General features: G+C 37.1%; 1 protein-coding gene across 1 annotated transcript in view; it reads left to right on the top strand.

Moving 5' to 3' along the window:
- dip2bb (disco-interacting protein 2 homolog Bb) overlaps positions 1 to 26,182 on the top strand; it is a 51,459-nt gene that overhangs the window by 18,271 nt on the left and 7,006 nt on the right. Inside the window, exons 2-36 of the mRNA XM_073852560.1 lie at positions 1,748 to 1,819; positions 2,212 to 2,379; positions 3,744 to 3,869; positions 4,086 to 4,352; positions 4,557 to 4,574; positions 6,227 to 6,367; positions 6,637 to 6,654; positions 8,575 to 8,694; positions 8,779 to 8,976; positions 9,091 to 9,182; positions 10,939 to 11,049; positions 11,564 to 11,687; positions 11,794 to 11,903; positions 11,985 to 12,087; positions 12,212 to 12,276; positions 14,810 to 14,903; positions 14,983 to 15,102; positions 15,222 to 15,336; positions 17,159 to 17,298; positions 18,188 to 18,324; positions 18,474 to 18,554; positions 18,646 to 18,773; positions 18,873 to 18,987; positions 19,934 to 20,135; positions 20,234 to 20,346; positions 20,467 to 20,490; positions 20,598 to 20,678; positions 20,791 to 20,914; positions 22,682 to 22,803; positions 22,923 to 23,034; positions 23,730 to 23,839; positions 24,778 to 24,908; positions 25,072 to 25,240; positions 25,401 to 25,571; positions 25,751 to 25,812. Coding sequence (XP_073708661.1) covers positions 1,748 to 1,819; positions 2,212 to 2,379; positions 3,744 to 3,869; positions 4,086 to 4,352; positions 4,557 to 4,574; positions 6,227 to 6,367; positions 6,637 to 6,654; positions 8,575 to 8,694; positions 8,779 to 8,976; positions 9,091 to 9,182; positions 10,939 to 11,049; positions 11,564 to 11,687; positions 11,794 to 11,903; positions 11,985 to 12,087; positions 12,212 to 12,276; positions 14,810 to 14,903; positions 14,983 to 15,102; positions 15,222 to 15,336; positions 17,159 to 17,298; positions 18,188 to 18,324; positions 18,474 to 18,554; positions 18,646 to 18,773; positions 18,873 to 18,987; positions 19,934 to 20,135; positions 20,234 to 20,346; positions 20,467 to 20,490; positions 20,598 to 20,678; positions 20,791 to 20,914; positions 22,682 to 22,803; positions 22,923 to 23,034; positions 23,730 to 23,839; positions 24,778 to 24,908; positions 25,072 to 25,240; positions 25,401 to 25,571; positions 25,751 to 25,812 — 4,084 coding nt within the window. The remainder of the gene's footprint in view (positions 1 to 1,747; positions 1,820 to 2,211; positions 2,380 to 3,743; positions 3,870 to 4,085; positions 4,353 to 4,556; positions 4,575 to 6,226; positions 6,368 to 6,636; positions 6,655 to 8,574; positions 8,695 to 8,778; positions 8,977 to 9,090; positions 9,183 to 10,938; positions 11,050 to 11,563; positions 11,688 to 11,793; positions 11,904 to 11,984; positions 12,088 to 12,211; positions 12,277 to 14,809; positions 14,904 to 14,982; positions 15,103 to 15,221; positions 15,337 to 17,158; positions 17,299 to 18,187; positions 18,325 to 18,473; positions 18,555 to 18,645; positions 18,774 to 18,872; positions 18,988 to 19,933; positions 20,136 to 20,233; positions 20,347 to 20,466; positions 20,491 to 20,597; positions 20,679 to 20,790; positions 20,915 to 22,681; positions 22,804 to 22,922; positions 23,035 to 23,729; positions 23,840 to 24,777; positions 24,909 to 25,071; positions 25,241 to 25,400; positions 25,572 to 25,750; positions 25,813 to 26,182) is intronic.

Genomic DNA, 26,182 nt, shown 5'->3' with positions numbered 1-26,182 from the left:
GTGAGTGAGTGGTCAAGCCTTAATGTAGATTTCCGCCTTAGTCTGTCGTCACTCACTTCACATTATCATCATTCTCCCAACGACCAACCACAATCTGTTTGAGCCTCAGTGTGGACTAGACCACCTAAGGCCACCAATAAAACCTTCTAGTTTGCGGTTGGCTTAGAAGAGCGCATTTACTTGCCTTGAAAATTGACTGCAGTTCAAAACTACTTTTTTTCTGAAGAGCACTGAAAGATTCATATACAGAACATACACATATACACAGCCCCCTTCATAGCTACGTGTGATAGAACAGTCTGGTGAAGCTAAAAATATCCCATGGTGCAGCTGGGTTCGGTCCTCATGCATTACTCATGGGAGTTGACTTTTCTTTCGCTATTTTCCTTTTTTTTAATTTTTGAAAGAATGATTTGTTTAGTGGCCTGACTCGTGAATCAGTGCAGTTTACTGTCAACGCTCAATCTGATTTCTATGGGATTATAATAAATATTTTTGTGTTATCTCTTTTGAAATCTTTCCCCTTCAGGGGATGTGTCGAAATGAGCTTGAGCTGCTCACGTATCATAACCAAAGCTCTCTCCATCCCGCATAATCCCACTAGATTACACATTCTGCTCTTTTTCACACTCACAAACGCACACATGAATCCGGCGCTAACTCACACAAATCAGCCTGGCTGTTAGAATATAAGATTGTGATGATTTTTAAGGATTTGGGTTTCTCTAAACCAGTGTTTCCAAACCTCCTACATCAACAGCTAAAAAGTGTTCCTTTGAACTCCAATTTTACCAGATTTTATTAATCACTATCATTATTAATGATCTGCTACTACAGTTTCAATGCATGTATACACTGCTGTTCAAAAGTTCAGGGTCAATAAGTTTTTTAAAATGTTTTTGAAAGATGTTTTATTTGTTTTCTCATGCTTAAGGGTGGATTTATTTGATTAAAAACACAGTACAAATGATAATGATAATTCAAAAGTACATAATTTATTTGAACATTGTAAATGGCTTTGCTTTCAGTTGTGATCAATGTAATGCATCTATGTTGGGTAGTATTAACATTAGTGTATATATGCACAAAAGTCATAAAATAATTTTAATATGTTTACAGTCATTTATAATTAAATTTTTAAGCCATAAATTAAACATTTTCCCCTTTTTCCTACACATAACCTTGGTTGGGTGACAAAAAACATGCACTGACCACAAAACAGTATTTTGACCCTTAAAGGGATAGTTCACCTAAAATAAATATTCTGTCATTAATTACTCACCCTCATCTTGTTCCAAACCCGTAAGAACTTTGTTCATCTTCAGAACACAAATTAAGATATTTTTAATGAAATCCAAAAGATTTCTGACCCTCCATAGACAGCATTGCAACTGACATGTTCAAGGCCCAGAAAGGTACTGTAGTAAGGACATCGTTCAAATAGTCCATGAGACATCAGTGCTTCAACCGTAATTTTATGGAGCTACGAGAATACGTTTTGCGCACAAAGGAAATAAAAATAATGACATTAGTCAGAAAGCTCTCAGATATCATCTAAAAAGTCACTTTTGCATTTTAACGGCATGAAAGCTTTTTAGAAGTCCACTGCATGAACACAGAAATGAAGTCGAAATATGTGTTTTGTCCAAACAAAATCTGACTGTTTTGCAAGAAATTCAACCAAAGATGTATTCCAAAATGAAATGTTGTTTTTAATTGTTAATCACGTTTTCTCTCTTCTTTTTAGGTGACATCACACAAAAAGGATACGAGAAGAAGAGGGCCAAAGTCTTAGCACCCTACTTGACACAAACACAAAGTAAGAACCACAGAAAAATCCCTGTTTATGCCCCCTCTTTCCCCATCTCCTTTTCTGCCATATTATCTCTCTCTCTCCTTGTTTTTCTCAGTTGTCCACTGACTCATATGATAATGTGGTTATGAAACATCTTCTCAGGCTGTTCCTCTTGAGGTTGAAGGCTTCCATCTAGAGTCCCTCTGCACTGCCCTCCACTGGTCATGCTGGTCCACAGCATGAATTGCTCTTATGTTATGGACAGTCACTGATGCGAGAATTCTTTTTAATGCTGGAGAGATTTTAGATGAAAAGCATAGATTTTCACATCTACTTCACATTTTTATCTTTCATTTTCTGTAATCACTGACTGCGTCTAGTAGTTTGCATGAAGTTCACTCTTATTGTCTCTACAGATTTGGCTCCGCCTCCGGCCTATGATGCACAATCTCCTGGTCCAAGCTCCGCCTCCGCCTCTGCACCTGAACCTGGCCCTTCGAACTCATCCTCCTCCTCTTCTCGCCACCGGCGCACACGGCGTCAACACCGGAGCGGTGGGACTAGAGATGAACGCTACAGATCAGGTTAAAACAGCCTGACAACATACATTTCGTTTTCATTTTATCAGCCATTATAGTGTGATTCAAACTGAGGTGATGTTTTACCATTAGTGCCACTAAACAAACACATTTACTTTTATCAGCCTTTATAGTGGCTGGTAAACTTTTTTTTTTAACAAGTATTAGATTTCATTCAGCTAATATGTGACCCTGGACCACAAAACCAGTCATAAGGGATTTTTTTTTTTAAATTGAGATTTATACATTATCTGAAAGATGATAAATAATGATAAATAAGCTCTCCATTGATGTATGGATTTGTTAGGATAGGACAATATTTGGGCGAGATACAACTATTTAAAAATCTGGAATCTGAGAGTGCAAAAAAGTCAAAATGTTGAGAAAATCGCCTTTACAGTTGTCCAAATTAAGCATATTACTAATCAAAAATTAAGTTTTAATACATTTATGCTAGGAAATTTACAAAATATCTTCATGGACCACGATCTTTCCTTAATATCCTAATGATTTTTGGCATAAAACAAAATCGATAATTTTGACTCATACAATGCATTTCTGGCTATTGCTACAAATATACCTGTGCTACCTAAGACTGGTTTTGTGGTCCAGGGTCACTTATGATGACGTTACAGGTTATATGGGTTACTTATAGTTTCTGCAAACTAAAACAGACTTCAGCACTGAACAAATGTCGCACTTAATCTTTAAAACGTTTTCTTATAGAACTTACAGAACAATTTGCGAGCTGTATGTGTTTACTTAGGATTTATGGGGTGTGAGGTTTACAGAGAGTCTGCAGATGGTAATATTTTCCTGTTCTTTAACCACATCCATGCAAGAACTGTTTAGTCATCTGCCATGGCAGTCATCCTTGGACAAAATGGTTGCCTAGATAAAATGTGTCATTGTGGATTTTTGGTGCTTTGTGGCAATTGAAAGATGGCAGCTTGCTTATTTGATTGTAGGTTGCTTGCTTAGTTGTTCGGTTTCTCGCCGCAGATGTGATTATATGTTTTACTCCCCTACTGTTGTCAGAGAGCAGTTTCATCAGTCCTGCAGATTCAATCAGTTGATTTCACTGCATAATTTATGTTCAGGGCTTTGTTATGTAAGCATTACCAAAACTCTGATGGGTGACTTCTATTGTTTAAGAAGCTTTGCAAATTGGTAAAATGTAGTGATTTATATCAAGGTCCAGAAAGCAAGCTAATGAGATTCCAATCAAGCGTTATACTTTGGAGCAAAGCGTTTAACCCCGTGATGTTCAAGGTTGTACCTGTCACTTTGGATAAAACCAAACATCTGCTAACATTTCAAAGTGCTGAGGTCAAAGAGAAAAGACTGTTAACAGTTTCTTTTTGTCTCAGATGTCCACACTGAGGCCGTTCAGGCAGCTCTGGCCAAACATAAAGAGGAAAAGATGGCTCTGCCCATGCCAACCAAACGTCGGTCCGCATATGTACAGTCTCCAATTGACAACTGCACCCCACCAGGTAATATATGCAAGCAGCAAATAAACCATTACACTAATGTGAACATCTCATGTATACTTACAGAACCACTACAAATATAGAAAGGAAGTATATCATCATATAGTGAATATTAGTAAAGCTAATCAAGATCTTACACTTTTCCTTTTTAAAATGGCAAAAGTACTGGTAATTTTTTCTTGTTCTTTCCTTCTCTTTCTCTCTCTCTCTTCCTGCCAGACTCCTCCTCTTCCTCTGATGATGAGGCCGTGTCGAGTGAAAGCACAGGGCCTCAGCAGTCTCCAGACACCTGGATTAATAGCTCTCTGCACGGCTCCTCTACCTCCTCCTCTGCCTCCTCCACTCTCTCCCATGGGGAGTCTCGGCCCACCCAGGCTCCTCAGCCTCAGTCTCAGCAGGTCCTGCCTCCACCCGCACCTGCCCACCCGCCCCACTCCCACTCCCAGCCCTCCGCCCTGGCAGAGGCCTTCGCTCAGACACGCATCGGTGAGTCACAATTACAACACACTATTTTTTGCCATTTTTAAAACACTTTAGATGTTTTCATTCGTATCATTTGGTTTCAAGTTTTCATTATAGCTGTTTAACCAGCCATTTTCCATGAGTATTAATTCTAAATTGTTTATCTTTTAATGTTTTCTTCTTCCAAATGTTCATTTTCTGTTCATTTATTTCTTTTGTGACTGTCAGTGAGAAGAATAGGAAGAGGTAAAATTGAGTGTTAGCACCTTATCCTGTGTGTGTAAAATTTGTTGTGAGTTATGAATATTATCTGCCCCTCCACATGCCCCATCCTTAAGCCTCTGCTCCACCTGTGTGTTTAAAGGAGTAGTTTACTTCCAGAATGAAAATTTCCTGATAACTCACTCACCCCCGTGTCATCAAGATGTTCATCTCTTTCTTTCTTCAGTCAAAAAGAAATTAAGGTTTTTGAGGAAAACATTACAGGATTTCTCTCTATATAGTGTACTTCAGTGGTTGCCAACGGGTTGAAGGTCCAAAGGGAGTTTCAAGGCAGCTCCAACGAGCTCTAGCCAAGGAAAAAGAGTCTTATCTAGTGAAACAATCTGTCATTTTCTAAGAAAAATATAAATGTATATACTTTTTTAAACACAAATGCTTATCTTGCACTAGCTCGACCTCACTCATAAAGCGAACATGCAAAGAAAGTCAATTGGCCTTTACAAAAAAAGGTAAAACAACAAAGTTGGGAGATTTTGAAGTTGGAGGAGAAAATGAGATGGATTTTCATCCCCTACCCAACCTGTTTTAACCAAAGTACACAGACGAAGAACTAACTGTGCATGACTTTTCCAATGTGATTATGTAATGTGTGAAGATGCACATGCACATTTGTGGTAAAAAATAAAAATGACTGATTGTTTTGCTAGATAAGACTCTTATTCCTTGGCTGGGATCATGTAGAGCCCTTTGAAGCTGCATTGAAACTGCAATTTGGACCTTCAACCCATTGGCCACCATTGAAGTCCAATATATGTTTTCCTCAAATAACATAATTTCTTTGAAACTAAAGAAAGAAAGACATGAACATCTTAGATGACATGGGGGTAAGTAAATTCTGGAAGTGAACCTTTAAAGTCTATGAATGATTGGTCTGTCCATAAGAGGTGATGAAAAATGAATACAGGTTCTTAGAGAATGAGCTTCTTATGTGGTTCAGGACCAATCATCCATACCTTAATACACACTCGATGTCATACTGTTTTTTTCAGAGAGTGTGCTTTTCCTGCAAACGTTGTACCTTGAGCGTGTGTGAAATGTAGACAATAACTGTAGACAGTCTGTAGACTGTGAGGTTACCCTAGAAAAATCCACAAGGAATCAACTGTGAATGTATAGACAACACGAAACGGCATTCTCACCCTTGCAAAAACTGTTTATGTGCATCAGACCTGAAATGGAATATTCAGTAGGCTGATACTATTGGTTAATGTTATTTTTCTCCACCCACACGGCCTTAGCCCACAGAGGCAGAGAATGTTACTCCATCTTGATGAAGGATTATGAAAACAGTGATGTACGATGAAGAGGAGACACAATAAAACCAGAGACAGTTATGTACTCAATCGGTAAAATAAACCCTGACAGGGTGATCAATATTGTAGCACCCTGAAGAGGTTTATTTTGGGATAATGAGCAACTGACTGTACTTTATCTCATGCTAAAGGTACAAATTGTGCAGTACTGAATGAAAGTTTTACAAAGACTCTTGCAAGAATAGTTCACAATTGGATTACAGGAGTAATTAGGAATACATTTTTCATTTTGGGTAAGCTATTATCAGTTTAAAACTTAGCCTCGCTGGGTTTGAGTGAGTAAGATGTGTTATTTTGTACCAGATCCAGTGGGAGGAGTCGGGCCCCCTGAAGTTGCCTCCCAAGCTCAGGCCAGAGGCTCTCGTGTGGATCTGCCTGCCAACGCTGTGGTGCGAGGCATGAGTCGAGGCCAGAGCCGGTCCAGCATGATGGAGACAGCAGACGGTACTGAGAGTGTGTGTTTGTGTGCAGGGGAAAAAAGAGTAATAGAGAGAGAGATATATTTAGAGAAATGTTCATTTGTAGTATGCTACATTCTTTAAGCACCTTTTCATAACTTTCTTTTCATGCCTCTCAGAACTTTGTGTTAACACCTCAGTAGGGGCATTTCAAGAAGTCTTTATGAATGCTGTGTTTGCTTCATTAATCGCATCCTGTTTCTTTTTTCTTTTCTACCTTTAATCCGCTTGTGTCATGTTGCTTTTCTCTGTCAGTGAGAAGAGTAGGCAGAGGTAATGATTGGTCATAGACATGTCCTGTAGGTTGGCTTTGAAATTGTGTGTTTGTGTTTGTATATGTGTTACACAGAGAGAATGTGAACCCTACTAGTGAAACCCTGCACTTCTTTTGGAAAGTAAATAAATAATAGTAGATCACTCATCCCTCCATCTCTGCTTACATGTGGTTTTACTCAGTTTTGATCCTTCATAACACACAGGTGAATCAGTATATTCACATTCTGTTATTTACTCGCCCAAAAATCCCCATAAATGTGTCAGAATTATTTATTACAACTCTCCAAAGGACTTTCACTTTTTATACAGAAAAGTACAAAATTATCTGAGACACTATCACTACCGTTACACTACTGTACCTAGGATTGGTCAAATTTAGTTTTAATGATTTAAAGTGTCTTATGTACGACAGCGATTAGTGCCATGTTAAAACAAAACAAAAACAAAAGTCATAATATTTTGAAAAAAAAAAATCTAAATTATGAGAATCAAGTCAAAATATTTTGAGAATAAAGTCAAAATGACAAGAATAAAGTAAATATATTTTAAGAATAAAGTTAAAATTACGAGAATTAAGTCTAAATATCTTGAGAAAAAAATCTAAATTGTGAGAATAAAGTTGAAATATTTTGAGAATAAAGTAAAAATGACAATAAAGTTAAAATATTTTCAGAATAGTCAAAATTACGAAAATTAAGCCTAAATATTTTGAGAATAAAATCTAAATTACGAGAATAAAGATGAAATATTTTGAAAGTAAAGCCAAAATTACGAGAGTTAAGTCTAAATATTTTAAGAATATAGTCAAAATTACGAGAATTATGCCTAAATATTTTGAAAATAAAATCTAAATTACAAGAATAAAGTCAAAATTACAAGAATAAAGTCAAAATATTTTGAGAATAAAGTCAAAATTACCAGAATTAAGTCTAAATATTTTGAGAAGAAAATATAAATTACAAGAAAAAGTCCAAATATTTTGAGAATAAAGTCAAAATTACAAGAACAAAGTCAAAATATTTTGAGAATAAAGTCAAAATAACCAGAATTAAGTCTAAATATTTTGAGAAGAAAATATAAATTACAAGAAAAAGTCAAAATATTTTGAGAATAAAGTCAAAATTACAAGAACAAAGTCTAAATATTTTGAGAAGAAAATATAAATTACAAGAAAAAGTCAAAATATTTTGACTTTATTCTCACATTGCTGTGACTTCATTCTTGTAATTTTGACTTTATTCTCAAAATATTTTGACTTTATTCTCATATTGCTACGACTTTCTCGTAGCTTTTACTTTTTTCCTCAAAATATTATGACTTTAATCTCATAATCATACATTTATTTTAACGTGGCACTAAAACACTGTCGTACTTATGCTCACAAAGGCACTTATTAAAAAAAAACACAGCAGAACAGTGATATTGTGAAACAGTTAAAAATAATTGTGTCACATGATCCTTCAGAAATCTATATTCTAATATGCTGATTTGATGCATATTTTGCACCATTCATATCATTTGTTATTATTATTTTCAATGTTAAACCTTTGGTCAGGCTTCTTTGAATTTAATTCAAAATAGAATTCTTTGCATCACTCTAAAAGTCTTTACTTTAATGTGACCTTGCTGAATAAAAGTCTTAATTTCTTCCAATTTAATTTTTTTTTTTTTAACTGAACCTAGACTACTGTAACGGTGGTGTATAAATAATTTTACGTATATTGATTTTATATTTAATATCTTAGCATCTCTGGACCAGAACTGATAATACCACTGTAGGAGAGTATAATAAATGTATATACATTCATACAAATGCTTTAGTCACTATTTAAGCTTTCCCACTTCAGTTATAAGTGTGCGTGAGTGTGTTTGTTCGTCTGTCTCATCCCACCCTGCCTGACCCCGATCCCGGTGTAGGTGTTCCAGTGTCCAGTCGTGTGTCCACGAAGATCCAGCAGCTGCTAAACACGCTAAAACGACCCAAACGTCCGCCACTCAGTGAGTTCTTCATGGATGACCAAGAGGAGATCGTAGAAGGTATGTTAATGAATTCAGAAAATGTCAGACACCCTCTGAAAGAAAGCTGCAGTAATGTGGATCAGCGTGTTTCTTCCACCACAGTTCCACAGGTCGATCCTAACACCCCGAAACCAGAAGGCCGGCAGATAATCCCGGTGAAGGGGGAGCCATTGGGTGTGGTCAGTAACTGGCCTCCTGCTCTTCAGGCAGCGTTAGCTCGATGGGGTGCCACACAGGGCAAAAGCCCCGCCCTCACAGCTCTGGATACCACAGGAAAACCACTTTATACACTTACGTATGGTAAGACTGAGCAAGGGCACCCGCAAAACACTTATCTTGATTGAAAGCAGATGCTGGAATTGGTGAGAAAGGTCTAAGGGTTTTACAACTGAGTGATTGGTGTGTGATTGACAGGGAAACTATGGAGTCGTAGCGTAAAGCTGGCCTACACTCTCCTCAACAAGCTGGGAACCAAAAATGAGCAGATCCTCAAACCAGGAGACCGGGTAAAAAAATAATATAACTTCATAATATAATATAATAATAGTGCTGGGCAACAAATAATCACGATTAATTGCATCCAAAATAGAAAGATTTTGTTTATATAATATATGTGTGTATTGTGTATATTTATTATTTAAAAATAAATACACATACAGTATATATTTTGAAAATATTTACATGTATATGTTTATATTCATATAATTTATATTAATATATTAATATTTCATAAATATACAATACATGCATTTGTGTGTATTTATATATACATAAATAAACACAAATATATTATGTACACAAAAACATTTATTTTGGATGCGATTAATCGTGATTAATCGTTGTCCAGCACTAATATAATTTAGTTGTGTATAATTTTGCATGTAAACTAATGTTTTTATTTGCTACTATAATTTTTATTCATCTATTGAATTACCTTTTATTTCTCTATTTGTCTGTTTTAATTTTAGTTTTAGTAATTTTGTTACATGCTTTTATCATTCTTATTAGTTTAATTTTTCTGTTTAGCTTTAATTCATTTTTATTTGAGTTTAGTTTTAGTACTTTAACTTATTTTGTTAGTTCCCGTAATATGAATAAATATTTAATATACATTTCTAATATTTCAGTTTTATTTCAGCTTTATTTAAATTAACATTTTTAAATGAATATCAATTAGTTTTAGTTTTAGTTAACAATAAAAAAGGCTAATGCAAACACATTTTTTTGCATCACATTGCTATACAATCCCACCAGGATTTTGCAAGACATTTTTCTGATTCTTGCAGCTGAAAATGACTGAGTTTGCTGTGGCTTTTCTCAAAAATTGTGCAGAAAAGTGAAAACCCAGCAATAATTAGGGCCCTATGATTTCCACAATGCAGAAAATCGCAGAATTCAGTCAAAAAATCTTTTTAATGTATAACGCAGAATGTCATGGAATTTGCCAAATTTTGGATCAATATTTTTTTTTAGTATTTACCAGAATTTATTTACCAGAAAAATGTAAATACACAACACAGTATTTCTGAAAAATAAATAAAATATGAATAAATTATTGTTATTATTATCATTTTTAAATGAAAATTGATTATTTAGAGATGCTTTTGAAAACAGAATTTGGTAAAAAATAAAACTAAATTTAAGGGAAAAAAACGTATTTCATAGGGCCTTATGGAACTTTTAATAAATTGCTGTTTAATTGTGTAAGTTTCATGATTTTATTAATTAGACATGGTTTTTGATTAGTGCATTTTAATTTAACCATAAAACAGAGTCTAGAAAAATTAAAATGGAAAAAAACTGAATCCAGAAAAATTTAAATGGAAATAAAATAATTTTGAAAAAAAATTTAAAAGGAAAAACAAATTTCATAGGACCCTAAATAAACATGATGTGATTAGTGTCAGTGACAGTAATAGCATAATTGTAATAGCATAATTACTTGTAAATCCCTTTCAAGTTTTTACAATTAAACATTTATATTGTATATTGTGTAATATTGCTTTTGCATTATTGCATTGTGGTTCCTCTCTCAATTTAAGTTTTTTATTTTGTGGAAAAACTCCATAAAAAGAAGAAATATTCAGGTTTCTGCAAATAATGTGGTATTTGCTTTTTTTGGATTAAATTCTGCAATCAAAGAATTGTGAAATCCTGGAGGGGCTAGCTATGAGTAGCATATATTATTAGAAGTAACATTTTTTTTTTAATTCTGCCATTTCATTTGAATTATTTGTAAGCTGTGTCTTTTTTCTGATCCAGGTGGCATTGGTGTATCCAAACAGTGATCCTGGTATGTTCTGGGTTGCGTTTTATGGCTGTTTGTTGGCTGAAGTCATTCCTGTGCCCATAGAGGTTCCACTATCCCGAAAGGTACTCACATGTTTACCAACAATTTGTGACCCTGGACCACAAAACCAGTCATAAGGGTCATTTTTGTCTGAATAAATAAGATTTCCATTGATGTGTGGTTTGTGAGGATAGGACAATATTTGACCGAGATACAACTATTTGAAATTGGAATCTGGAAAAAACATTTTGAGAAAATTGCCTTTAAAGTTGTCCAAATGAAGTTCTTAGCTATGCATATTACTAATCAAAAATTAAGTTTTGATATATTTACAGTAGGAAATTTACAAAATATCTTCATGGAACATGATCCTTACCTAATATCCTAATGATTTTTGGCATTAAAGAAAAACTGATAATTTTTGACCCATACAATGTTTTTTTTTTTTTTTTGGCTATTGCTACAAATACACCTGTGCTACTTAAGACTGGTTTTGTGGTCCAGGGTCACATATTTTACACAAAGCTCTCAAATCTAAACAGAGTGCCAGCAGTTTATATTGGAATTGTGGTTTAAATCATTTCCATGTGTTTACAGGATGCTGGGAGCAGTCAGGTTGGTTTTTTGTTAGGTAGCTGTGGAGTGGGTCTGGCTTTGACCAGTGAGATCTGTTTGAAGGGTTTACCCAAGACCCCCACTGGAGAAATATTGCAGTTTAAAGGTCAGAGACTTCACAATGCACAAATTAATGATCAGTTTCCTTTTTTCAAAGCCAGTCAGGAATGGTAGTTTTATGCTGGATCTAATACTAGTTGGGTTTCTGATAGGCTGGCCCAGGTTAAAGTGGGTGGTGACAGACTCCAAATACCTCACAAAGCCTTCGAAAGACTGGCAGCCTCACATACCGACAGCAAACACAGACACGGCATACATAGAGGTAAGATCATGTGTACGCTTTATGCGTTTCTGTGTGTGTATGTTTGATGTCAATATTCTTCTCTCTCTTTCTGTCATGCAGTATAAGGCCAGTAAGGAGGGCACAGTGATGGGTGTTGCGGTTTCAAAAGTTGCCATGTTAACACATTGCCAGGCTCTCACTCAGGCCTGTAACTACTGTGAGGGTGAGTGATGTTGTTGCTATGGAAACCCCATCTTTTTGTTGCAGCAACATTAAACCAAAAAAACTCACTATGCTGTTTTATGCACTGGTTGTTTGGAGATGTAACAAAATATGTCTGAATGCAGGTGAAACCCTGGTGAATGTTTTGGACTTTAAGAAGGACATGGGATTGTGGCATGGAGTTCTCACAGTGAGTGACAAAAATGTTTATGTGTCATCAATGCTGTTACTACAGATTTATTCTGAATCAAGGTACAATGGTCTGCCTACTGGTTGTTTGTGGTTATAAAATCATTGATCAGAAGTGATTTATTTTTTAGTGAGCGAATGTTTAAAAACGCTAGCTTGATGGCATTACTTTTTGTCTCTAGAGCAATTTTAGTTTGATGCCTAATAGGCCTCAGATTAGATGGGTCAACCGTACGACTTGAGAAGGCCTTAGACTTTCTATCACATATTAAAACAGAAATAGGGAAAACTACAGGCACACTGGGTTCCCGCTTGTTCTGTAAACATTCCTGAGTGTTGCTTCTATTGTAGCGGGGACCCGACACATATCACTGAGGGCTGTTATCAGTTGTTTTTGGTTCACTCACAGCAGACGGAGGAGGGTTTGGGCCCTGACGTTGTGGCAGCGGCCGGAGAGCTCTCACAGGAGGAGGAGGGCGAGCTGGACCCACAGGCTTTGGTGGTTGTGGTGCCTGTCGTTTTTTTAGTTGATAACTGGGGGCTTGCAGCAAAAGAGTGGGAGAGTCTGGTTCCAGCATATACCAGTTCCTCCATTTTCTGTGGGAAGCTTAGAAGTGGAGATGCTGGAGAGAGGGATAATGTGTCTGGTGAATGGAGCTCTGGCTCTGGTGTTTCCGGTGGCTGAAATATGTTGTCCTGGCTTCCCTGGCTGTTTACCAGAAAGTGGTCCTTCGGTGCTGAGTCTTGGAGCTGTTGCAGTACGTCACAGTCTGTCTGTGATGAGCTCTGAGGGCAGGGCTCAGCCAGGAAAGAGTCCATAAGCAGTGCTTGTTGTGGCTGTGTGGCGTTGTCACTGTCCTTGTGGGTTGTGTTGACCACATGATGACTCTGAAGCTGATAAGATGTCCTGTCGTCACGCATACATTGTCCAAGTGTGTGTGTGCCATTCATGCTGGGTGGACTGGGTTGCTTGAGGAAAGCTGCATGTAGTTGTAGTTCTGCTACTTATATTTCTGATAATGGAGTCACCCACTCTCAGAGTCCGGGGCTCAGCTGCGCTCTGAGCTGAGTGCCTCTGTCTGCTCGAACTTGCACGCCTGTTTGTAGCGATGTTAGCAGCTGGCTGATACGATCCATGTTCAGTCACATTTAGGGATTCCTCACCCACATTCATTAATGCTTCAAATCTGTTTTCAAGCAGTATAGGGGGTGGTAAAACACCAGTTTTTGCAAGCCTTGTCATAGCCATAGAGTAGAGGATGCTACTGCAGCAATACGAGATACTCTTGACAGTCTGATGTCTCGAGTGCCTTTGGGTCTCGTTCTCTGTTTGTGCCATCGATTTGTGTGTCGATCAGTTTTGGCTTGTTCCTCTACACTTATAAACTGTCGATATTGACTAGAATCACAGGACTCACCGGCTGTGTGCTGAGTGATGATGATCTTCTGTGTGTTCCGCCTGTTTTGGAAGTCCAGCAAGTAACTTTGTTTCTAAAACCACAATCCTTTGTAGAAGTCTGTGGCAATTTGTGCAGCAAGTACATTCCAGAAGAGGCATTTTCTTTCTTGTCTGTTGAAAGTAGGCAGCTGTGTTTTCCCGTCTCCGGAATGTAAGCTGCTGGCAGTGGGAGGCAAAAAGTCTCCTTTTTCATAATGTTTGCATCAAAAATGTGTTGTCTGAGCACTGTGCTGATATGCTGAAGTTAAAATCTTAGAAAAATATGAGAAAAGTTCATAAACAGGGAGCAAAGCGCGGAGCAGTAAGCAAGAGCGTCCGAACAGTAGCAAAGCCGGAAGCACCGTATATAATATAATATATTATATATTATATTATATATTAATAATATAAGATATTATTGTTTTACTTTTTACTTATTTATTAATAATTGAATAATATTTTAGTTTTACTTTTATTTATTAATTTATTCATAAACTAAGGGCACCTTTTTGGAAGATTTTTAAGTAAATTATTATTATTATTATAAAATTTTAAAAAATGCATTTACTATTACTATTTTACTCCTCAAAAACAATCAAATTACCGTAATTATTATTTTTCTATTATTTACCTATTTATTTGTTTATTTATTGTTTAATATATTATTGTTTTTATTGTTTTACTTTTTATTTTATTAGTGTATTAATAATTTATTATTATTTTTATTGTTTTACTTTTTATTTATTAACTTATTCATGAAATAAAGGCACATTTTTAGAAGATTGTCTTTTAAGTAAATTATTATTATAATGATGTGAATACATCCCATTACTGTAAAACAATAATGAAAATTGTTTTTAAAATTAAATCAGCATAAAGGCAGCTTAGCAAATATTATGTGTGTAATAAAATATTACTTATGTATTTTGATTCAGTGTAAATAATAGATCTGTTTTGCTGTTCAGTAATAATAACTAGGTTACTGAAAATGTCACATTGCAAAAAAAAGTTATGACTGATTTCTTTTTATTTTTGATTTGGGCTGAAATTTCATTTTGGCAATGCATCCGCTCAATAATATCTGTGTGTATTTCAGAGTGTGATGAACCGGATCCACACTATCAGTGTCCCATATGCAGTAATGAAGGCCTGTCCACTATCCTGGGTTCAGCGAGTTCACATACACAAAGGTACAAGAAACACAACACCAAATGTATATCTGTCATCTACACACATTTGTTTTGATATGAAAAACGTCTGTGTTTATAGCACGGGTTGCCCTGGTGAAGTGTCGTGACCTGCATTGGGCGATGATGGCTCACAGAGATCAGAGAGACACCAGTCTGGCCTCGTTGCGCATGCTAATTGTTGCTGATGGAGCCAATCCTTGTGAGTTACACTGCCAGACCTCCTGCAGACACTCCATGGGAGATGATGTTCATTTAATATTCATATTCAACGATTTGAGTCTTTTCATCTCTCTGTATCTCCATCTCTTTCTGATGTAGGGTCGGTTTCATCATGCGATGCATTTTTAAACGTATTCCAGGCACATGGTTTGAAGCCAGAGGTCATTTGCCCATGTGCTACATCACCTGAGGCCATGACGGTTGCCATACGAAGGTATATCATGCTTTTGACAAACTGCAGGGATCCCTTTGTGAAGGGGGCTATTATTTAATAATATTCTTTGAATTTAAATTGTAATAATGTTAGCTTGATTTCACATAAAAAAACACATCATTTAGAAGTAATAGGCTATTTTCTATCCTGTTTTTTACCCTCTCTGCAGAATGGTCTGTTTTTATGGGTGCATTCAAGACTTGCAAGTGAACACCCACTGCTATGATTGGCTAAAAGTTTTGCTTATTAAAAATAACAGATGGAAGCTGATGTGACGCACTCTGAAAACAACATGATCATTTGGGTGAAAAGCATATAAATACTCAGTAAATATCAAACAATCTGGAACAGACAATGCAATAGTGGTAAAAACACATTTACTCACACTTATGTGTTGCGACATTATTGTTGGATCCACTGTAGTGTATCTTTTATTTTTAGCCTCTAAAAAGCCTGCATCATACTGTCTTTGTTTCAAATGAATCCACAGTAAAGCAAACAAGCAAACTGTGTTTGACAGACATGATCTAGAACTCTTTCCTAATTTTACCACGTTACACTGGACGCGAGCGCCGCAAAACGACTATAGACAACAGAACTCATTGCAGTGCCTTGCGAAAGTATTCATACCCCTTTATTTTTTTACGTTTATGTTGCTGCCTTGTGTTTTTTTAATTACGTTTTTTCCACATCATTGTACACTCTATGTACCATAATGACAAAGCAAAAATAGAATTGTCACATCTTCATAAAAAAAAAAATTACAGTACGTTGCATAAGTATTCATACCCTTAACTCAGTATATAGCTGAAGCACCTTTACAGCCTCAAGTCTTTTTGGGTATGATGCAACAAGATTTGCACATCAATATTTTCTAATGATCTGCCATTCTTGGCCTTACATCTTTACCTCTCAAGCTCTGTCAGCTTGGATGGGGTTTGGCAGACATTTTCAGGTTTTCTCCAAAAACTCAAGAACAATCACAGAGTTGTCTATAAGCCACTAGTGCTGTGTGTTTAGGGTCATTGTCTTGTTGGAAGGTGAACCTTCTGCTCAGTCTGAGATTCTGAATGCTCTGGACTGGGTTTTCGTTAAGGCTATCCCTATATTTTGGTGTATTGAGCTTTTCTGTCATTCTGACGAGTCCCTCAGTCCCTGCCACTAAAAAACAGCCCCACAGCATGAGGCTGCTACCACCACACTTTACTTGGAATTAGGTTTAATCAGACAGCATATAAAGACAGCAGCATAACAAAATGAAAAAAAAAATGAAGGGGTATGAATACGTTCGAAAGGCACTGTATAATTGGCGATTCTGTCTACACTGGATGCTGCATGGATTGGCACAACAAATCCCCGTTAGTAAACTTATATCCTAACTGACATACTCTAAATGTTTGCGCTGCTTCTGATCTGACAGAGAAATGGATTTGCAACAACAGTGCTTGCGTCCAATCTAGATATGTTGGGACCGCAAGGAAGACCATTCAAAGAAGTTTTTCACAACTTACACTACACAGTGTCTTGTAATCTTGTGAGGACATCTGTGTGGTTCTGTTGATGGAGTAATACCCTCTCTAGTATTTCCTCTCCTCATACTACTAAGCTCGTATCAGTGGGCGGGGCTAAACGCGCAGTGATGTAGAAGCAGGCGTTGATCTTCTCATGCCATTTTATTATGGCATAAAGTGGCACATTTCAAAACGAGTTGTTTTGTGAACTTGGTTTCAATAAAAGCTGTTATTAAATTACTGAGAAAGTTGTTCATGACCCCTTTAAAAGCACTAGCTATTTGTGTCCTGATTGTAAAATCTTTCTCCAGGCCTGGGGTCCCTGGTGCTCCTCTTCCAGCGAGAGCCATCCTGTCCATGACTGGGCTGAGCCATGGGGTCATCAGGGTCAACACTGAAGACAAGAACTCTGCACTCACAGTCCAGGATGTGGGACACGTCATGCCCGGAGGTGTGCTTCTATTGCTAAGTTTATACACTACCAGTCAAAAGTTTAAATTAATTAGACAAAATCAATTTAATATGATTTTTTTGAAAGAAGACTCTGAGACAGAGTAAATCCAGAAGATGCTTCAAGAGACCTACCTGCAAATCTACATTAAAAACTATGCATGGGTGCAACTAGGGCAAATGCTGCTTTAAACGCAAAGGATGGTCACACCAAATGTTGATTTAATTTAGTTAATTGATCAAGAAAAACTATTTATGACATTATTTTTGACAGCATCCTCATTTTACAGCATTTTTACACAAGAGCCTAAAACTTTTAGCATACTGTGGCTTTGCAGGTAGGTTTCTTGAAGCGTCTTGGAGACATTTCCACAGTTCTTCTGGATTTAGTCTGTCTCAGTTTGTTCTGTTTCTTCATGTCATTCCAGACAGACTGGATAATGATGAGATTAGATCTCTGTGTGGAGCACTGGCTGTTGTCAGACTCCTTTTGCAAACAAAAATCTTAGTGGGCTATAACAATTAATGGTTAAATGAATGTTTGGAAATGTAAACAGATCTTTCTGAAGGATCAAAATATTTGCAATTGTAATAATAATGCACAATATTACTGCTTTTACTGTATTTTTGTATCAAATAAATGCAGCCTTGGTGAGCATAAGAGATGTTTTTCAAAAACATTAAAAAATAGAATTAATAAAAAATTGGTATTGTCACTGAATTTTATGTGTGTGATTTGCAGATTCATAAACCATGGTAATACTATGGTGTTCTCACTCACATTTCCTTTAGAGAAAAATCCAGTTGATAATATAATGCTATCAAAGTTTAAAATATGTTTGTCATATATGCATGTATGAAGTTAGCATGTGTGTTTATGTGTGTTTTAGCATTGATGTGCATTGTAAAACCGGATGGGCCGCCCATGCTGTGTAAGACAGATGAGATTGGAGAAATCGTTGTAAACTCTCGTGCTGGTGGAACCATGTACTACGGCCTGTCTGGAGTCACTAAAAACACCTTTGAGGTATAACGATCAACTAAACACTCACGAACATAAGCAATGAATGTAACTTTGTACTGAATTACACACCAGAACCATGTTTTTATGGAATATTCTGTCGTTTTTATGTACTTGTGTTTTTTATATTATAGTTGTTGTTTTTTTATTTTCAGGTGATCCCAGTCAACGCTAGTGGCACTCCTATTGGTGAAATCCCATTTGTGCGGTCAGGATTACTAGGGTTTGTTGGACCGGTAAGAGTCTGAACAAGGAAAACAACAGACTGAAAGTGCCATTTTTTTTTCATGCATTGAAATCTATTTTTCCCCTCTCTCCCTTCAATAGGGTAGTCTTATATTTGTGGTGGGTAAGAATGAAGGCTTGTTAATGGTTAGTGGTCGTCGTCACAATGCTGATGACCTGGTAGCGACGGCACTAGCGGTGGAGCCAGTCAAAACTGTGTACAGAGGAAGGTGAGGGTTCACATTTGAATACAGAAAGAACAATGTAGTCTTAACATTTATTTGAATGAGAATAGATATTAATCTGAAGTGAATGTGTGTGTTTTGTAGGATTGCTGTGTTCTCGGTGACTGTGTTCTATGATGAGAGGATAGTAATCGTAGCAGAACAAAGGCCTGATGCCAGTGAAGAAGACAGCTTCCAGTGGATGAGTCGGGTTCTGCAGGTATAAACAAATTTATAGCACTAATTTAAAAATAAATAGTTTTATACTTTAAAATCTGATTGGATGTACTATGTTAAAGTATTAGAATAAAAATGTCCTGATAATTTATTCACCCTCATGTCATATATTTATTTCTCAATTCGAAATTCTATTTTTGAGCAAGACATTCAAGGATTTTTCGATATATAGTGGACTTAAGTGGTGGCCAATGGGTTGAAGGTCCATATTGCAGTTTCAATGCAGCTTCAAAAGCCTCTACACCAGGGGTCACCACACTCGGTCCTGGAGGGCCGGTGTCCCTACAGAGTTTAGCTCCAACCCTAATCAAACACAGGTCTTAATAGGTATACTTGAAACTTCCAGGCAGCTGTGCTGAGGCAAGTTGGAGCTAAACTCTGCAGGACACCGGCCCTCCAGGATCAAGTTTGGTGACCCATACTCTACACGATCCCATCGTCATTTTCTAAAATGTATATACTTTTAACCACAAATGCTGGTCTTTTAGCTCTGTGATACATGGCTACAACTTGAAGCATTATATAGTCATGATAGAAAGGTCACATGCGGTTAGTTAGTATCTGTGTACTTTGGTTCAAAGAGGTATTGTAGGATGGAAAACTTCATCTTATTTTCTCCTCCAACTTTAAAATCATCTGATGTTGTTTTACCTTTTTTGTACTCACTGAAGTCCACTATATGAAGAAAAATGATGGAATGTTTTCTTCATAAACTTAATTTCTTTTTGACTGAAAAAAAATGAACATCTTGGATGACATGGGGCTAGGTAAATTATCAGGAATTTTTTATTCTGGAAGTGAACTAATCCTTTAATGTTATGGTAAAAAAATCACAACAGTGTGCTATTAGTGCTTACAAAAAACAATTTCATTGTTTAGTTTAACACACAAATGTCATTGGTGTTTTTTGTCCTGTTTCACAACATTAGGCAATTGACAGTATTCATCAGGTGGGATTGTATTGCCTTGCACTGGTTCCTGCAAACACCCTGCCCAAAACTCCCCTAGGGGGCATTCACATCTCAGACACCAAGCAACTCTTCCTGGAGGGGGCACTGCACCCCTGCAACATCCTCATGTGCCCCCACACCTGTGTCACCAACATGCCCAAACCACGTCAAAAACAACCAGGTTTGTATACTGAGGTTAAATTGAAATCTTACAGGCGAGAAAACTCTGAAAATCTCATGAATGTTAAGTGTTTTGTCCTATTTTTATGTCTTTCATAGTTGGTGTCGGACCTGCCTCCATCATGGTGGGTAATCTGGTTGCTGGGAAAAGAATTGCACAGGCTGCAGGCAGAGATCTGGGACTCATAGAGGACCAAGACCTGGTCAGGAAGGTAAACTGAGACTTATTGTGTATTGTGCCCAAAACAGGAAGTAAATAATGCATAGGGGATCATTTGAAGCAGTATTTGAAATGCGTTGTGTGGTATTTTAATGCTTTCTTATGGATGCAGCTATGCATGTGGCCTACAATGATGGTAAGCATTGTGATCCTTATGGCACAATCAACATGCATGACACGACTTTTGGCATGGCTATATGTTTGATGTTATTGATGATTAATTGTCAATCTTGTTTTTCTTAGCATCAGTTCCTTACAGAAGCTTTACAGTGGAGAGCACAAACCGATCCTGACCATACGCTTTATGTACTTTTGAATGCAAAGGTAAAAACAAACATCACACACACCAAAAAAATAGTGCAAGGACTAAACTTGATCAAATTCTCAATTACAATGTTTGATTTGCTGGCCTATAATATGCCCTTTCTTTGTCTAGGGAGTGGCAATATGTACAGCTACATGTGTTCAGCTTCATAAAAGAGCAGAGAAGATTGCTGCTGCTCTCATGGAAAGAAGTGGTATTAACATCGGAGAGAATGTGGTGCTTTTGTATCCACCAGGTAAATCAGACATATTTTGTCCTGTCATAGCTGTTTTTGAAGAGTTGGACAGGTAAAGAGAACCCCAGGTTCTTGTAAGACTTGTATGGCTTAATATAATGTAAATGATGTGTCTTACTGAAATATTTTATAGAAAACCCATAAAAGATCTCTGTTTAAAAAAAGAAATCCACATCATTTTATACATATTTTAAACTATAGGGGGCGCCAGTTATTTTGATGACATACAGTGCCTTGCAAAAGTATTCATACCCCTTCATTTTTTCACATTTTGTTTTGTCGCAGCATTATGTTAAACTGCTTTAAATTACTTTTTTCCACATCAGTCTACATCTCATACACCATAATGACAAAGCACAAAACAGGTTTTTAACAACTTTGCCAATTTATTAGAAATAAAAAACTGAAAATATCCCATTGCGTAAGTATTCATACCCTTTTCTGGGACACTCGAAATTTAGCTCGGGAGCATTCATATTGCTTCTAGATGTTACTACACTTCGAGTGGAGTTAAACTGTGGCACATTCATTTGAATGAGTATGATTTAGAAAGGCACACACCTCTCAGAAAAGGTCTAACAGCTGAAAATGCATATCAGAGCAAAAACCAAGTCCTGAGGTCAAGATAACTGCCTGTAGAGCTCAGTGACAGACTTGGGTTAAGGCAATGATCTTGGGAAGAGTTCAGAAAAAAATCTGCTGCACTGAAGGTTCGCAGAAGCATGTAGCCTCCATTATCCATAATGGAAGACGATTGGAACAACTAGGACTCTAGAAAATGTCTGCCAGCCCCCATCCAAGCTGACAGAGCTTGTGAGGTGAAAAGGTGAGGCAAAGAATGGCAGATAATTGCCAAATGCAGATGTGCAAAGCTTGTCACATCATACCCAAAAAGACTTGAGGCTGTAAAGGTGCTTCAACTATGTACTGAGTTAAGGATATGAATACTTATGCAATGTACTTATTTCAGTGTTTTATTTTTAACAAGTTTGTAAAATTTGCAAATCTGGTTTTTGCTGTGTCATTATTATGGTGTATGGAGTGTAAATTGATATGGGAAAAAAACTAATTTAAAGCAGTTTCCCTAGAAGGAGTCTAAATGCCCCCAGATATCGAATGAAATCTGCGCTGAGAAACTCCTCCTGTGCTGGTGTGTTTACATCCTGCCATGATGGCATCTAGCGCTTCTTGTCTCTGCCGTTTGTAAGCTTTTTCAGTAGCTGTGGTCTACTAAAAGTCTCAAAGGCATCAGGGCTAAAGTAGAGAGAACAAAGACACAGGTTTTGAGGTAGTTTTATCCCAATCTTCCCGTTCTTTTCTCTCTTCTTATCGCTAGAAAAGCACTGAAGACTTATATTGCTTCTCTTGTTGACATTCGACTGAAAATTACCAATCAAAAGCCACACAATGTGGCATTGTATCAGTGTTTTATTTCTGAGTTGTGTATTCTGAGTTGTGTTTTGATAAAAATAGCAACAGGTAGCGCCAGTAGCTCACCAAGTGCAACCATGTCACGTCATTGGAATAATGGCACCCCCCCCCCCATAGTCCAAAATATGTATAAAACAAAAAGGATTTTTTTTTTTAAATAACAAATCTTTCATGGGTTTTCTACTACATGGGTTTACTCTACTACTTTATTTCAGTAAGAGACATTTACAGTAAAAGAAGCTATAAAAGGGGTATACACTGGTGCACTGTTAAAACTATTTAATGTTTTATTTCCACAATTAAAAAATGTTGCATTGCATTTATCTGTGTGTGCAGGTATTGATCTGATCGCAGCATTTTATGGCTGTTTGTATGCTGGTTGTATTCCTGTCACCGTGAGGCCTCCACACCCGCAGAACCTTTCTGCCACTCTGCCCACTGTCCGCATGATAATTGATGTAAGTCTTTGTGTTTGCATCTTTTAATATCTTTTTTAGGTTTCCTTTTGGTACTGATGGCCTTTCAGTGGCCAAACTCATTGTTCACTTTTCTTGCTTCTCCCTCCTGGTTTTCTTAGGTCAGCAAGGCTGCTTGCATTCTCACTACTCAGGTTTTAACAAAGATTCTCAGATCTAAAGAAGCAGCAGCTACAGTCAACATAAAAACATGGCCCATCATAATAGACACAGGTAACACACACCAGTGAATTATCAATACAGCTGCTGTGCAAAACATACTGTGCTTTGCTTGTATAATAATAGGTTCATGTCATATGATATGATCATTTAGCGTATACATTGCATCACAGTTTGCTTTTTATTGAAACAACTTTTCGTTTTGTGTAACAGCTTGACTAATAGCAGACTCATCACCACAATGTAGTCACTTTAAGCATTAACAAGTCTCCATTTTAGATAAAATAACAATGTTAAAGGGTTAGTTCACCCAAAAATGAAGATTCTGTCAATGATTACTCATCCTGATGTTGTTCCAAACCCGTAAGACCGTCGCTCATCTTCGGAACACAAATTAAGATATTTTTGATGAAATCTGAGAGCTTTCTGACCCTGTATAGACAGCAAAGCAACGGTCATGTCCAAGGCCCAGAAAGGTAGTAAGGACAGTGTTAAAATAGTCCATGTGACATCAGTGCTTCAACCTCAGTTTTATGAAGCTACATGACACACTTTTTGTGCACTTTTTGTGCGCAAAGAAAACAAAAATCAAATTAGATTAAATTACACAAGTTTACAGTGTACTGCAAGAGACTTCAGCAACAGCTTCAGGAAGAGCTTTAAAAAACATATTTTAAAATTCAGTAAACTTCACTTGGTGGCAAGCATAGAAATATATCCATAAGTAACATATCCATAATTTTCCCCAGATGACTTGCCTCGCAAACGACCTCCCACAATCTACAAACCACCCAATGCTGAGATGATCGCCTATCTGGACTTCAGTGTCTCAACCACAGGCATGCTGACAGGAGTGAAGGTAAGAGGTTTGTCACTTCATCTCAGTGGATGTGTTTCATAATTCTTTCAGCCAGTTTTGGTAACCCTTTACAACCAGGGTCATTGAAAAACTAAACTATCAGAGATTTTTTTCCCTTGAAAGGATTTTGTCAATATACAGTGGTGTCCAAAAGTCTAAAACCACTGGTGAAAATATTTATATTTTGTAATTTTATCATTTAAAATGGCAAAATATTTTAGTTTAAATTTGTAAATTAGATTTCCTGATTTTTAGTGTTATCTTAGACGTTTTGGACCCCATTGTAGCTGATATCTCCCTCTGACTTAATGGGATAGTTCACCTAAAAATGAAAATTCTGTCATTAATTACTTACCTTAATGTCGTTCCAAACATGTAAGACCTTCGTTCATCTTCAGAACACAAGTTAAGATATTTTTGATGAAATCCAAGAGCTTTCTGACCAACCGAACGGAAGCACGTTCAAGGCCCAGAAACATAGTAAGGACTTTGTTAAAAGCTACAAGAAAACAAAAAGTAACACTGTGGTACATTAGTCTCACACTCGCACATTGAAGACTGACATGAAAGAAAAGAAATTGTTGAATAAAGTAATTATTTTTATTTTCTTTACACACAAAAAGTACTCTCGTAGCTTCATAACATTACAATTGAAACACTGATGCCACATGGACTATTTTATTGATGCCCTTACTGCCTTTCTGGGTCTTGAATGTGTCAGTTGCATTGATGTCTATGCAGGGTCACAAAGCTCTCAGATTTGATCAGAAATATACAAATTTGTGTTCTGAAGATGAACAAAGGTCTTACGGGTTTAAAACGACATGAGGGTGAGTAATTAATGACAGAATTTTAAGTTTTGTGTGAACAATCCCTTTAAAGCAAATCTAGTTGTACTGTACATCTGAGACTCCTCTCTCTGATTGGCTGTCTATCAGATCTCTCATGCGGCGGTGAGCGCACTGTGCCGCTCTATAAAGCTGCAGTGTGAGCTGTACTCTTCTCGCCAGATCGCCATCTGCCTCGACCCCTACTGTGGACTTGGTTTTGTGCTCTGGTGCCTTGCGAGGTAACAGATGGATACACACAAACAGTCACATACAAATGACTCATACTCACATAAAAATGACTCACAGCTTTGTGTCATCTCATGCAATGGCTTGCTCTCTTCAGAATGGATATGAATATGTCTTGAAGGTATTATAAACCTGAAATGTGCTTGTGTTTTACAGTGTATACTCAGGTCATCAGTCCATCTTGATCCCTCCTATGGAGCTGGAGAGCTCACTGACCCTGTGGCTAGGCACACTCAGTCAGTATCGCATTAGAGACACCTTCTGCTCCTATTCTGTCATGGAGCTCTGCACCAAAGGCCTGGGTGGACAAACAGAGATGCTGAAGGTACACTCACATGCATATTTACACACCATTAAAGGTACAATTCTGCCATCATTTACACTGTACTCACCCTCACCCTCAATCTCTGGACATGCACTGTCCATACAAACATTTTTGGCCTTCACATGTTTTTCTAATGTTCTTTGTGTTCATCTGATTTCAGGCACGTGGTGTGAACCTGGCATGTGTAAGAAGCTGCGTGGTGGTTGCTGAGGAGCGTCCACGATTGGCTCTCACACACTCCTTCTCCAAACTGTTCAAAGATCTTGGACTCTCCATGCGGGCAGTCAGCACCGCTTTTGGGTCGAGAGTTAACCTGGCCATCTGCCTACAGGTACATTATCTGAAGCTTAAAGTCTGCAAATAGATTTTCCTTTGCAACATTATATATTCTTCTCACAGATCAATCATCTCAATGTTACAAATAAAAGCTGGTGAGAGGCTGTGGATATAAGATGTTGATTATTTGAAGTGCAGCTGATCTGTATGTTGGTCGGTTTGTATTTTTCACAGGGTACCACTGGACCAGACCCCTCAACTGTGTATGTGGACATGAAGTCCCTCCGACATGACCGGTAAGATAAAGAACACACAGAACAAATAACGTTTAAAGGGATAGTTCACCAAAAAATTATAATTCTGTCATTAATTACTCGTTTCAGTCCTGTAAGACCTTATTCTATCTTTGGAACACAAATTAAGTTCTTTTTGATAGAATCTGAGAGCTTTTTGACCCTGCATAGACGGCAATGGAACTGACAGATTCAAGGTTTAGAAAGGTAGTAAGGACACAGTTAAAATAGTCAATGTGACATCTGTGGTTCAACCTTACTTTTATGAAACTACGAGAATATGTTTAGTGACAGTGAGGAGAAGAAATTGTATGGTTGAACCACAGATGTCACTACCTTTCTGGTCCTTGAATGTTGTAGTTGCTTTGCTGTC

The sequence above is a fragment of the Garra rufa genome, chromosome 12 (genome assembly GCF_049309525.1).
Source record: "Garra rufa chromosome 12, GarRuf1.0, whole genome shotgun sequence".
Taxonomy (NCBI): domain Eukaryota; kingdom Metazoa; phylum Chordata; class Actinopteri; order Cypriniformes; family Cyprinidae; genus Garra; species Garra rufa.
Note: the sequence above shows the minus strand (reverse complement) of the source record. Positions and strands in the feature narration are given on the sequence as shown.